At 35.3% G+C, this 15,381-nt stretch overlaps 1 protein-coding gene across 5 annotated transcripts in view; it reads left to right on the forward strand.

Moving 5' to 3' along the window:
- Positions 1 to 15,381, forward strand: part of Upf2 (UPF2 regulator of nonsense mediated mRNA decay) — a 695,457-nt gene that overhangs the window by 289,647 nt on the left and 390,429 nt on the right. For all 5 annotated transcript variants that reach the window (XR_016547840.1, XR_016547841.1, XM_090387842.1 and 2 more), the window contains exon 19: positions 8,380 to 8,514. Coding sequence is in view for 3 of the 5 variants with exons in the window: in XM_090387842.1 (XP_090243968.1) it covers positions 8,380 to 8,514 (135 nt within the window). In the remaining 2 variants the exon portion in view is untranslated. The remainder of the gene's footprint in view (positions 1 to 8,379; positions 8,515 to 15,381) is intronic.

Consider the following 15,381-nt stretch of genomic DNA (forward strand, 5'->3'; position numbering starts at 1 on the left):
CTTTTAGTATTAGGACACTATTAAGAATTAATTTGTAAAATATTTGGTTATTTTTTGTTGTACACTGGATTTTACTGAACATTGTTCATTAAAATGTTTGCATTTGTACACTCAAATATTTTCTGACACATTTTCTTCACATTAAAGGCCTCGATGCAAAGTTTCAAATGCTGCCAACATTTCATGTTTGGAAGGTTTAAGCCTTCATTTTCATCCAACTCATCGTCGATATTGTCACTAGTTCTTTGAATACTCCAAAATGTTGAGTGTTACTTGGATATTTGGCTACTGTGACATCATTATCAACTCCTAAAAATTTGTAAAAAATGATTTCTCCACTGATCAAACCTCTCCCTTAAAATTCTTCCCAAGATTGGTCAATATCTTGTAGTAGTTCGTCCCTCCCATCACTGTTATTTGCTGCTCTAGAAAAACAGTTCTTAATTGTTTCTGTCACATTTTGACTCCCCACTTTCGCTAACTCTGCACACATCCACGAATCTGTAACAGAATCTATAGGTTGGTTCAGTATAATTTTTTTTTTTGTACGTGCCTTCGGTAATGCATTTTCAAATTCTTGATAATGCCTTGCTCAAGATGAGGTGTTTGGAGGGAAGAAAACAAGCTTCACACTTGTAAGTTTCAAAATTACCGAGTGAAGCTTGGGGGCAGTTCTCGACAGTCAATGCAGTTTTTCTGTTTTCTCTTGTCAATATTGAAATTTAAAATCCACTGTTCAAAAATTTCACTTGCCATCAAAGAGTTTTTGTTGTAGTTGTAGTCCAACTCTAACGACTTTACTACTTTGAAACATTGGGGTTGTTTACTTTTGCTTATTGCCAAAAGCTTCAGTTTTCCATTAGCAGCCATATTTGCACCAGCCAAGACTAATTCTCTCCTTACTATTTTTACCCTAAACATAGCATAAACATTTATCACCTTTAAAAGTCAGTGTCTTGTTCAGCAGACATTTAAAAAAGACTTGTTTCATCAATGTTAACTATGTCTTGTGCTCGTAGTCCTCCATATTTTTTTCAAAACTGTTTCTTTCTAATGGGAACAGTCTTCTTCGATTACAACTCCACTTTCACCAGAAATAACTTTTTCAAGTAAGCCATGGTGCTTTTTAAATTTGTCCAGCCAACCAGAACTGGCTTGGAATGTTTTATGTCCCAGAAAAGATGCGTACTCCATAATCTTTTCTTTTATTAAAGGCCTTGATTTTGGCATGATTTGGTCTCAAATCAACTTCGCCCACTTAAAATTGGTGTCATCTACATCTTCATACAGGCATAATTTTACACACTTCCTCAAACAGTTTGAGAATCGAAGCATGATTTTTTAGAATGGTTGACACACTACTGGCAGGGATACCAAATTTTAAAGCTATTTATTTTCTTTTCTGTTTTTTTTTTTTTTTTTTCACACTCTGATGCACACTATTAAGCACTTCATCTTTTTCCACTACATTCAAGGATTTTCTCTTAGACATTGTAAGGTTACTTGCACAGCAGCTAAAACAAAACTGATTTAGGGACCATGTAAACTGACACAGGAGAAATTTAGTGAAAGTGTGGATCACTCATTTCTGTGAAAAAACAGATGAATTTCCGGGATAAAGGAAAATCTCTAATAGCGTGCTTACAGTATTAAAACACGTTGACCAGAGTCAATGTCCTCTTAGGGAATATGCCTTAATCTTTGCCAACGACTGTAGTCACATTATTATTATTATTATTATTATTATTATTATTAGCCATATAGTGCAAGGAAGCCTGAGGCTTATGCTGCACCAACCAAAAAAAATTCCCGAGTTACCCTGAGAGAGAAGTAGAGAGGAATCACCAAGAAAGAGAAGAATGATGATATCCAGCTCTGATCCCTGGGTGTGCCAAGCCCATACTCACCAGATGTGAGCCCCTGGGGTAAATAGATAGTAGTTGACCAGCATGACTTCTTGGTACAGTAGATGTGGTTGTCTGTAAAACCTATACAATCACCGCCACCTTGTTTTTAAGGTGGCAGTGGTTATATAGGTTTTACAGGCACCACTAGATTGGGGAATGTTTTAGCTCTTAATTTGTGCTTTCTGCAGCACCAGCTAGCTATGTGGCCTAAAGGCCAGAGGTGCAAACAGTGAGTACCCAGATCTCTTGAAATCAGTTCATTATGTGGAAATTTTCTTTGTTATACAGAAACTATTTTCAATGTTAAAGAGAGGTCCAACTGTATATATATATATATATGAAAATTCATGGGGTTAAACATAAAACCATGATGTAATTAGGATCACCCGTGTTTGTGTCTGTGTAAATTGTGTGTGTTCTCTTGTCGATTTGCCTGTTTTGCTGGACGAAAAACCTCCAGTTTCTTGATGTGGGGAAACTATGTTCTTTATGCCTGAGACTGGCCAACTCAGCCACTGAGTGATAAAAGCCCATTAAAGTTCCTCACGTCGTTGACATAATTCGAACCTAGGCCTTTTCCACCTGGGAGGACAATGCCGATACCACTGTGCTACATGCGCAGACGATGCTCCAATACAGTTGGTTTCCATAAATTTTACAAACAACGTCTCTTCTTGCAATTTACAGTCATCATCAAAATAATGAACACATGCCCTTAGAAGTGCCTTATTGTTAGTAAGACAATGAGGCCCTTCTAATGACATCTTATTGTCAGATTGTGGATTCATCAATCTGAATAGAAAATTTTCTTGTTTTTAGTTTGTCAGTTAGCTGCCCTTCAATTTTAACTGACATCTCATCGATTCGTTTTCAAATTGAATCGTTGCTCAATGACAATTCTTTTAGGATACTGGAAAGATTTTGATGCATCATTGTCAAAATTACAGGTTGTATAACAGTCTCAGCAACTGTATAAGCACTACCAGTTTTTGCAATGATTTCTGCAGTTTTATAAGATGCAATCTTATAAAACTGCAGAATTAGTATTTTTCACTCTGGTGATAAATACTAATTTTTATTTTATAAAACACTAATTCAATAAATTTATGTCAAATAAACAACACGAAAAATCACAACTAAGTGTGGTACTCGTTAGATGGTACACCATGAAAATAAATCACTAAAATTCAAAAGACACGAAATTTTCAAAATAATTAAATGGGCAATATTTCCGGCTGCACAAATTGTAATTGAAAGCCACTATTTCAAATGTCTGCATTTTTGTTTTATGGTTTAGAGGTTCCCTTTGTTTTCACACAAACCATGGCTTGATAATGTTACACACAAACAGTCTACTTCCAACTAATTCTTTGTTTGTATATTCGCAAACAAGATTGCAGGCCACAAATGGGTTTGCCTGAATTGATTTCTGACAAATGCTATTGTAATTATAGTGTCCCTCAGCTATTCAGGGGAGTCTGCTTCAGCCATTAATTCAATTGTCGGCATCACTTTATGGTTTTCATATTCCTTTTATCTGTGGGGGTTTTTTTTTTTCTCTCTCAGCAAGTGTTTACTTGTGGCTAATTCTTCCTTTGTATACCGCAGACAAGACAAGACAGTTTGGTCGCAGCCTATAAACAATACATTTTAAATCTGTACTGTAATATTGCAAGATTGCATGAAGATAAGCTTAGAAGGTGCGAATTAGTTTTCAGAAAAATTAATAAATGAAGTGATTGATACACATGCAAAGAAGAATAAGATTATTATACTTGCATGTTTTATTATAATTTGCATAATGATAATTTTTTTTTTTTTTTTTCCAAATTTTAATTGATGATTTTCATATTATTAAACTGTGATTATTGTCAGTAATGTGGTTTTGTGAGCTGACTATTAGTATTTCGATGTTAAATAATAAATATTTTCTTTTATTTCCTAGTTTGTTTTCTCATATTCTCTTATTATAATATGCATAAACTGTATATTTATATTTATGCATGTTATGCATAAATATAAATATATATAGATTTGTTTGTAACATATAAGTTAATAGCAATAGTAATAATAGTAGCAGTAATGGAAGCATGTGATGCTTCTTGCATCACATGCCTCCATTACTACTAGCAAGCATATGAGCTTATGTAGCATCAGCCAAAAAAAAAATTCACACAACCATTTCCTCTAAACGTTTGTCCAGTTCCTCCTTGAATTTATTTAGGCTATCAACTTCCACAATGACAGATGGAAGTTTGTTCCAGCAATTAACCACCCACTGGCTAAAGGCAAATTTCTGCACATCTGTTCTACAACTGTCTTTCCTCGATTTTAATTTATGCCCCCTTAAGTTCATAATCTGAGCAAGTGGGAGAATCCCATCAGAATTCAGCGTGCTCAACCCATTCAAGGTCTTATACACTTAATTACAACCCATTCGAGGCCTTATACCTCAGTCAGATCACCTCGCAGGTGCCTAGTCTCCAGCCACTGCAATTTGCAGAGCTTAAGCCTCTCTTGGTAAGAGGATCCCTTCGTTGCCCTCCTCTGTACATGCTCAAGCAAATCTACATCCTTCCTAAAATGAGGCCTCCAGACCTGTACGCAGTACTCAAGGCGTGGCCTGACCATTGCCTTATACAAAGGGATAATCACTTCCTTTTCCCTACTAGCAAAATTCCTGCATATCATTGACAAAAACCCCATGACCTGCTCTTGCAGCCTGTCTGCATTGCTCAGAAAACTTCATATCAGACAGCACAATTACCCCCAGGTCTTTTTCATTCTCCACCTTCCTGAGTGTAGTACACAGAGTTGGTACATTCTCTTGGGTTACTGCTACCCAATTACAGTACTTTGTATTTATCAAAGTTAACTTCAGTTGCTATTTCTCAGCCCATTTCTCAGCCAAATTTTCTAGATCCTGTTGCAGTAGCATACTGTCATTAACAACCTTCCAACCTTTGTATCATCTGCAAACTTCGACACTAAGCCCGTATACCTTCATCAATATCATTGATAAATATACAAAACAAAAGTGGACCCAACACCGAACCCTGTGGGGCTCCACTAATAACATTAATCCACAAAGAGCAGCATCTATTGATTACCACCCTCTGTCTTCTCCCACTCAACTACCCTTTTATCCATTGTCGCAACTTACCCTTAATACCATTGTGCTCCAATTTGTACAGTAGTCTTCCATGCGCAACAATGTCAAAAACTTTCCTGAAATCCAAGTATACGATATCAAAATTATTTTTTGCATCCAGTTCCTTTGTAACCACATCATAATGTCCAATCAAATTTGTCAGACAAGACTTTACCTTAACACACTCATGCTGTGGCTGAATTATTGCTGCAGTCTTGTCCAGATGATCCTGCAATGCGTCTTTAACCAGTGACTCCATTATTTTACCCGGAACAGAAGTTAAACTGACTGGTGTTAGTTTAACTTAACTCTGTAATTACTTGTGTCACCCTTGAATCCCCCTTTGTGAATTGGGGATACATTTGCACATCTCCAGTCCATAGGTACCTCCTCTGAGTCCAAGGTAGCTCTCATAATTATGGCTAAGGGTTTGCTTACTTCCTTTGCTGCCTCTTTAAATATAACTGGATAGATCCCATCCACCCCAGGTGCCTTTCTTATGTTTAACTTGAACAATTTCTCCTCCACTTTGTTCTCAGTTATTACAAAATCATTAAGCACCCTGTTACAATTTGATAAACTTCTGGCATTTTCCTTCTTTAATAACTTCTGATGTTAATATTAAATAAAAGCTTGAGTTATTGATGTACCAGAAATTCCCAAGAACACAACAACAAAACTCAACTTGAAAATAAGGCTAGTGGCTAGCATCTAAATCAGATTGCATTATTAAATTACAAAAATAACAAATGCACATTACCATTGGATTCTAATGAATATAATATATTACTAGTTTTAAGAACAAAGTGTTTAATGAATTACAGGCACTCCTCGACTTACAGAAATTTGACTTTATGTAAATTTTTGCAGGCCAATGCAAACTTAAAAAAATTGTGGAAATGTATTTTGCTTTCCATAGGAATAAAGGGAGGTATTGTGAAAATACCGTAATGTGAACCCACTAACACATTGGGGTTTTTTTTTGTTTTTTTTTGGTAATTTGTTCCAAGACCTCAGAAGTTGAAATTTTTGCAATATAACTAAGCTATTTATCTTTCTAAAAAGATCATTTTTATAATGGAAATTGCCCTGCACTTTCATCGTCATCATCATATTATTATTATTATTAGCCATATGGTGGTGCAAGGAAGCCTGAGGCTTTTGCTGCACTAGCCAAAAAAAAAAAAAATTTTAATTACCCTGACAGAGAGAGAGAGAGAGAGAGAGAGAGAGAGAGAGACTGAAGTAGAAGGGAATTACCAAGAAAGAGAAGAATGACGATACCCATCTCAGGACCCTGGGTGTGCCAGGCCCATACTGACTAGATGTGATCCCCTTGGGTAACATCTTCCATTATAAGAATCAATTTTGAACTCCTTTGTGATATTTTTCTAAAACACATTTCTGGAGGTCACTACCATAAAACACTAAAAACAATTTGCATGTTTTGGTTTATTGGGCTTTTCTGTTAGTGCAATCTATTATAAACTGGTAGTAAACTATCTTATTGCATTTGCGATAATACCAATAACTGGAATTGTGAGTTTTTACATTACGGTATTATGGTGAAATGAGTTCCCCCTTACTGAAATTTTCAATCATATAAAATACATAAATTTTCAGAATCTTCTCTTCATTCCTATTTTCTTATTACAATGGTGAAGGGAAAGGGACCAATGGAATGTGCAAGTGCTGGCAGGGCTAGGAAATGTAACAAAATTGATTTAGAAATGAAGTTGATTAATTAAGAAGTAAAGCGGGACAAAGTTTGTATCTATTGCACGGAATTAGATATCACTTCTTCAACAGTGAATTCTATTTTACGGGACAATGCGCGTATAAAAGACATGTTGAAGGATCAAGGCATTTAAGATTAACAGCGATCACAAAAAAGCGTTCAGGTGCTATATTGAAGATGGAAAATCAGATTAAGAAGCAAGTGCCCCTGAGTCCAGTAGCCATTCAAGCAAAAGCAAGAAGTATTTATGAAAATATTAAGGATAAGTACAGCAAAAACCCCAAGCCAAGTTTGTGGCAAGCAATGGGTGTTTTAATAGGTTCCAGCATCACGCTGGTTTCCAAAACATGCGGTAATGTCGCCAGTGCTGATCCTGCAGCTGCAGAGAAATTTTGTGATGTATTGGAAAAAACCCCTTCTAAATCTTCACAGCCCTCAGCTTCTGCAGCGCCGTGCTTATCAGCTGGAGAGTTAATTCTGGCAATGATGCTCGAAAGGTAAAACTTGCTGACGGTATGTCTGTCTCCTCTCTCTTTTTTAATTTTATAATTTTGAAATTTTTGTAATTTTGTACACTTTGTAATTTTTCCTGCACATGAGATAAAATTGAATAAATAATTCTATTTACATGTTCGTCAAACATTTCTTTTTTGCTTCAATCAAATTCAGCGTGCATAGTTGTGAGTGCTGCATAAACATTTTGGGGAATTCCGACTTACGTAGAGTTCCGTGCAATGCAATCCTTACAAATGCAATCCTTAGTCAGGGAGTGGCTGTATAAAAATCTAATGTTAAAACTCTTTAATTGAAGATCAAGCAGTAACCATATTTTGAATCTGGTAGTACTAAGAAACCATTAAAACAACTGTGTTGAAAATACCAACCTTCAACAACTAAACACACTCCATGAATATTCACAGCCATTCAAAACATTTCAGAAATGTTTTGAATGTTTGAAGTGTTCTGAAGTGTAACCTCTTTGAAACAATGGGCTTTTGCCCACAGAAAGTGATAAGAATTGCACAGTGTGAAAGCATGTAACACATGCGGAAGCACTACAGTATAGTGCTTGGATAGTTGCTGCTGTATAGACAACAGCTTGACTGTCTATAAGAAGCAATTTGCCTCTTAAGATAAGTACCTCCATCTACCTCTCCTTACTGATTGTAACATCCTCAGATTCTTGCTATGTTACGTTTACAGATATAAGCCACCTTTGGTATACCACACTGAGAATGGTGTGGTATACCATTACCATTGCTGATATCCGCAGTATCTGGAAAATTTAATGTTTGGCTGCTAATTTTGAATCCTAATGGCAACTGTACAGTTCCATTATCTGTATGTTATGGATACGTGTCTCATTGTTCACAGCAGTCCAATGCTACCTGTTACAGTGCCACTTTTTTGCATCTGTTACAGAGATTTTTGGAAGCTACCTTATATGACTTAATTTGTTCTTCTAACAGTTTGTTCCATAGTTTTACCATCCTTGCTAATGAAGACTATAAATTAAAACCTTTTTAAATTGGATTTATATGGCGTGATATTTAATTTTCTCTTATACATATGCATATGTTTAGACCTTAGTAAATTGGAGATAGAAGATGAACTTGTTGATGTTGAAGAAAAATTGGATGAAAGTGACACCAAAAGTGAATTTGGCAGTAAACAGGATGAAAAAGACCTTACAGAAACTCTTATGCAGGAAATAGAAGGTATGATAGTTAACCAGAAAAATTAGTCTTAAGTTCCATTGCTTTAAACTGTACTGGGCATCTTAGTTTTGTTTCTCAAGATATAATATTATAGTCAATATGAACTGTATCATCATTACTTTTGATTGTGTTTCAGTTGAATCCAAGATAATGTGACTTTTATTAGCCGAAACTAGAGATTCAGCATACATTTGCCTCTGAATATTGAATGAATTTATTTTAATGTGCAGTTTATAGTACTGAATAATCTTTTACTTTTTAGGATCAGCTATATATAAAGCCTGTTCTGCCTTGTTTTAGTATAATCTTTTACCATAAAATTGGCTGTCTCATCTGTCCACAATAAAAATAAATATATGAAATACGTTAAGGGCTTTAGCCTCAGGCTGTGAGAGATTTAGACAACGTACAAGTTAGTGCAAATGCATCATATTAGTATGCTAAACTCAGAATTAGCAAAAATATGCAAAGGTGGCATCATTTAAGTTATATCTCATATTATGAATACCTTCACAACGAGTTGCCATGATACTGCACTACTTTGAATAAGTAACGCTTCACCAAAGGAGAAGACTGTTGTTACTTAATAAGTAGTGCAGTATCATGGAAACTCGTTGTGAAGGTATTCACAATATGAGATATAACTTAAACAATGCTACCTTTGCATATTTTTGCTAATTCAGAGTTTAGCTGCTTACTAATATGATGCATTTGCACTAACTTCTACGTTGTCTAAACATGAAATTTCAGAAAACATATATTCAAGATCTGCAATAGGTAACAGGTTTGCAAATGTGATGTAATCAGGAAAGCAAATAAGCATAAGGATAACATACAGTGCAGTGCATAAAAAGAAATGCAAAAATAGATGTAGCACTTCACAGTGATGATGATGATGCTGTCATCACATGTGCAGAATGTTATTGAATTAACGTAATCTTCCTGCATATTGTGATAATTAAGTACACTTGTTGTTTCATAATTGTTTTTTGATGGTGAAATAGCAAAAAAAGTGTCTTTGTGGAAGAACAAAAAAAAAAAAAAAAAAAAAAAAAAACAGTAGTGAAAATGCACAAAGAGGGAAGAAAAGATAGTGATGGTTCAGAAAAATATGCCATTTTTGATTGCTGCAGATGGCAGTAATCAACGTGATTCCAAGCTAATCCCATTTGATGTGATTCCCATTTGATGACCTCTCCTCAAATGGGAATCACATCAAATGGGAATCACATCAATTAGGGGGGAAAAAATCAAATCATCATTAAAAATAAATAAAAAGTTACAATTAAAGACAGCTTGCTGTCATTGCCAGCAGCATTGGAAAGATACAACATTGGACAGGATACAACATTGGACATCCTTGAAAAACCTGCACTTGCATGGGATTCCTTTAAAGAACTGTCTGATATTCTATGAATATTTGATGGATATCTAGAAAGGAGTGTCAAAAGGAAAGATAGATTTAATCAGTTTCAATTAATGGTTGGTGATGAAGTAAAAACATGTATTTTTGAAGCATGTACATGTCTGCCACCTAAAAGTCATACCACTTGCTGCATATGTGCTCTCCACAATGAAAATGTTTGGAATAAAGGTAATAAATGATTTAAAATTGAGAACTTCTTAAAAATGTGTGTAATTTTTTATTATTGTTTTAATTAATTTATTTTTTTATAAATTAACATAACACCAGGATTAAAAATCATCACAACAGCTGGTAGTTACATTCGTGGAATGTCTTTTAAGCATATATTGAAAAAATATATATTTTAAAAAATTTTAAAAGTCTTGTAATAAGTTTTTAATAAGTGCGCTTATTATTATTATTTTTATTTATTTTTTAATTTAAAGAATTTTTTGAAAAAATTAAAGAATTTGGGGGCCAAATTTGTTTCTGTCATTTTCCTGCATTGGATTTCCACAATCAAGCACATAATATATGCAAATCAGATCACAAATAGAAGTTGGCAATAAATCTGCAGATGAAATTGATAATATAGTATGCTGGTGTAATTATAAAGATTTACTATTTTATTTTTTTAGTATTGTGGACAATAATGATGGCTGCATGTACATGCAATGTATGTTTGGAAATTTTGTGTCATATCAGCATCCCATTGGTGACTACTGTATTTGGCATATCAAATTCTGCTAGCTGAATACTGGCATTAAAAAGTGGCAAGAAGACTTATTAAAATAAAAATTCCCTTGAATACATGATATACAGGAATTTTTCCAGCAGGGATAAGGAGGTGATTATTCCATTGTATAAGGCAATGGTCAGGCCACACCTAGAGTACTGTATACAGGTCTGGAGGCCTCATTTCAAGAAGGATGTAGAGCTGCTGGAATGAGTACAGAGAAGGGCAACAAGACTAGTGAATGGAACAAAGGGGTGCTCTTACGAAGAAAGGCTTAAGTTTTGCAAATTACAGTGTCTGGAGACTAGGCACCAGCGAGGTGATCTGATAGAGGTGTATAAAGCCTTGAATGGTTTAAGCATGCTCAATGCTGATGGGATTCTTCCTCTAGCTCAGAAAAATCGCCTGAGAGGGCATAAATTCAAATTGAGGAAAGACAGATGTAGGATAGACGTACGGAAATTTGCCTTTAGCCAGCAGGTGGTTGGTTGGTGGAACAGACTTCCATCCCTTGTGGTGGAGGTTGATAGCCTAAATAAGTTTAAGGCTCAGCTGGACAGGTATTTTGAACGAACAGAGGGGTGAAGTGGAAGTGGTTTTTTTTTTTTTTTTTTTGGCTGATGCTGCATAAGCTTGCTTTCTTGCATCAAATGCCTCTACTAATGCTGCACAGAATGTAAGTCCACTAACAACATTCGACCAAAACCTTGTGACCTGAATTATGTTATCCACTAGAAAATTATAATCCAGCTAACACTCTTCAAAATGAAATAGTGAAAAGTAAGATATGAAATTAAAATCAGAAATAAATTAATATTTGACATCTTTGTCTCTCTAGAAGTAATTTTTCAACCTGAAAGGTTCAATTTTACTTCAAACACATAGCATTCTCAACAAAATAAAAGATCTTAGGTCTGTTGTTACACAAACTGGTGTATGGGCTTACATAGAATGCCTCAAACTCATATCTAATTTTTTTACAGATATACTTCTCAAATTCCAACAAAATCAGGGGTGCAGTTCAAAAGTCAAAATATACTGAAGAATTCTTATTTACATCACTCTGATAGCTATTTTAATTGTTCAAGTTGGTTGTTTTTTTTTTTGTTTTTTTTTATTTGGTGCATACCATGCACCATTGCTGGGTTAAGGAAGAGTATAAAAATGTAAAATTTAAAGTTGACATACTATAATGATACTATACACTGAAAGGACAGAATTCTTGGGATACCTGGTTCCTGGGCAATACGACGCTGTCACCCCTCTCGCTAGTGGATGAACTCACCGCTTGGCAGGTATATAGGTACACTGCATTCACATAGACCATAATTCGATGTCAGTATGGATAAATGTTGTGAGTTAACCGACTTGAAAGAGGGATGATAGTGGGTGCGCGACGCATGGGTCACTGTATCGCAGTGGTGGTAGTACAGAAATTGAACTATTCCTGTTCGAAATCAAGAGTATCAAGAGTGTATCAGGAATACGCCATTTCCAGAATAACTTCTTTTTGTGGACAGTGCTGTGGGCAGAGAAAGATGGTGGATGGGCGTGGCTGTCGATCTGTCTCATATTGTTTTAGCTAACCGGAGAGTGATAGTGGCACAAATCACCGCTGACTTCAACAAGGCAGGTGCCAGACACGCCTCCACCAAAACAATCAGGCCTTAGTTGCTAATGCTCCTAAAAACTAAATAATAACAACAATAATAATAATAGGTTATGGCAGCCGCTGACCCACCAGAGTCCCATTGCTAACACCACAACACAACTTTACGGCTCAACTGGGCAAAAGAACATCGGCACTGGACCTTAGATGATTGGAGATGAGTTTCCAATCATCCAGATGAGTTAGCAAAGTGGCAGAGAAATTGTTGAAGATAAACATAAGAAAGGCACCTGAGGTGGATGGGATCTATCCAGTTATATTAAAGGAGGTGGCAAAGGAATAAAAAAAGGAACAAAGCCTTAGCCATAATTATGAGAGCATCCTTGGACTCAGGGGAGGTCCCCACAGACTGGAGATGTGCAAATGTGTCCCCAATTCACAAAGGAGGATCGAAGGGTGACATGAGTAATTACAGACCAGTTAGTTTAAATTCTGTTCTGGGTAAAATAATGGAGTCACTATGGGTTAAAGATGCATTGCAAGATCATCTAGACAAAACTTCGATTATAGCTCGAACACAGCATGGGTTTGTTAAGAGAAGTCTTGTCTGACCAATTTGATTGGATACTATGATGTGGTCACAAAGGAACTGGGTGCAAAGAATAATTTTGATATCATATATTTGGATCTTATAAAGGCATTTGATACTGTTGCTCATAGAAAACTGCTGCACAAATTGGAGCAGTGTGGCATTGGAGGCAAATTGCTGCTATGGATAAAGGGATGGTTGAGTGGGAGAAGACAGAGAGTGGTAATCAGTGGACACTGCTCTTGGTGGACTAATGTTATTAGTGGAGTACCCAGGGTTCAGTATTAGGTCCATTGTTGTTTTCTGTATTTATTAATGATATTGATGATGGTATATCAGGCTTAATGTCCAAGTTTGCAGATGATACAAAGGTTGGCAGGGTTGTTAATGACACTGATAACAGTACGCTGCTGCAACAGGATCTAGAAAAGTTGAGCAGATGGGCTGAGAGGTGGCAACTGAAGTTTAACATTGACAAATGTAAAGCACTGCATATGGGAAGCAGTAACCCCAGAGTAACGTTTCAACTGTGTGGTATTACACTGACAGTGGTAGAGAATGAAAAAGACCTGGGGGTAATTGTTCAGGCAGATATGAAGTTTGAGATAGCTCATGGTGTCTTGTTCAATGATATACAGGAATTTTCCTAACTGAGATAAGGAGGTAATTATCCCCTTGTATAAGGCAATGGTCAGGCCACACCTTGAGTACTGTGTTCAGGTCTGGTAGTCTTATTTTAAGAAGCATGTAACAAGTACAGAGAAGGGCAACAAGAGTAGTGAATGGAACAAAGGATTGCTCTTACAAAGAAAGGCTTAAGTTTTGCAAGTTACAGTGTCTGGAGACTAGGCACCTGCGAGGTGATCTGATTGAGGTGTATAAAGCCTTGAATGGTTTGAGCATGCTCAATGCTGATCAGATTCTTCCTTTGCTCAGAATAATCACCTGAGAGGGCATTAATTCAAATTGAGGAAATGCAGTTGTAGGATAAATGTGTAGAGGTTTGCCTTTAGCCAGCGGCTGGTTGATTGCTGGAACAAACTTCCATCTGTCATTGTAAAAGTTGATAGCTTAAATTGATTCAAAGCAGAACTAGACAAACATTTGGAGCGAGTGGATGGGTGAAATGAGAAGGGTTTTTTTTTTTTTTCCAAAAAAAAAAAAAAAAAAAACCTTTCAGATTTCACCCATTTTGAGATTCATTTGTCATTTTCACAGCAGCATTGTACCCTTGTCTATTGAGGTTTCTAAGCTAATGGGCCCCAGACTTTGTTGCTGGCCATGAATATTACATTTTATAACATTTTTATGTGTATCCATTCTGTTTTTTTTTTGTTTGTGGTGTGGAAATTTGTCACAAAGTTACTTGAAGGCGTAACTTGGGAAACGAAACAAAATAATTCAGCCAAATAATTCTTTGCTTTAATGGCAGAGAAAGAAAGTTCTGCAGCTCTTATCAAGCATCATGTACTATTCTGTGATTCTACATTTTCAAGTTTCGCAGAGCACAAAAATATTTCCCCATTACCAGTGACAGAAAGGCTGAAGATGCAAGTAAATTTATTATTTAAGTTTTTATTAGTTTGCATGAAAGACCATTCACAAAATTATGATTGATACGTGACATCGGCAATTGTCAAACCTCCAGTTTTGATACTAATATATGTTACTCATTGCTGTAGATTTATTTATTTTACTATTCTTTGCGTTTTGTTGGAATTTGACAGAATGATTTGTAATTTTGTTACTTTGGTGTCAATAAATTTTTTTTAATGAAAATTTGTTGAAGGATCATTTACAGATCAGAGAAAGATATAATATGAAGTAAGATAAAATATGAAGCTCAAAAAGTTATTTTTCTTGTCTGAACTTTTTTTTTTTTTCCCTTTTGCACTCAATGAACAATGAATGTATGCCTCTGAACACAGAAGTATGCATTGATTTGCTTTATGTGCACAATGCAGTACCAACTTTGTAGTAATTCTGTAATAAGTGATTCTATTATTCCATGCAAGTTAATTTATTATTCTATTATTCCAGATTTCATAAGTTTGCATAATGGAACATTCACCAATTATGAATGATCCATGACATCGGTGATTGTCAAACGTATAGTTTGTGATACTAACATATGTTGCTCATTGCTGTAGATTTATTTTATTTTTTTTTCTATTATTAATTTTTACCATTCGTTGCATTTTTTTACACAGTTTGACAAAACTATTTGTAATTTTATTATTCTGATGTCAGCAATTTTTTTTATTGAAAATTTGTTGCGGGATCATTTACAGATCAGAGAAAGATATTATGTGAATTTGCACCAATCACTCAGAACTCTTCAACCTCCTTTCTTTGAAACTTTTGTGATCATTGGCTTAATGATGCTAAATATAACAACTGACTCTGCAAATTAGATGGCAGTTATTTAAAATGGTTTTTTAAATATTTTAAATGCACACTGACAGCCAAATTAAAAGCTAAATTTCTTTTTTTTTTTTTTTTCTTGTTTGTTGTTTTTTTAAAAAAAA

The sequence above is a fragment of the Mastigoproctus giganteus genome, chromosome 13 (genome assembly GCF_048544385.1).
Source record: "Mastigoproctus giganteus isolate SK-2022 chromosome 13, ASM4854438v1, whole genome shotgun sequence".
NCBI lineage: Eukaryota > Metazoa > Arthropoda > Arachnida > Uropygi > Thelyphonidae > Mastigoproctus > Mastigoproctus giganteus.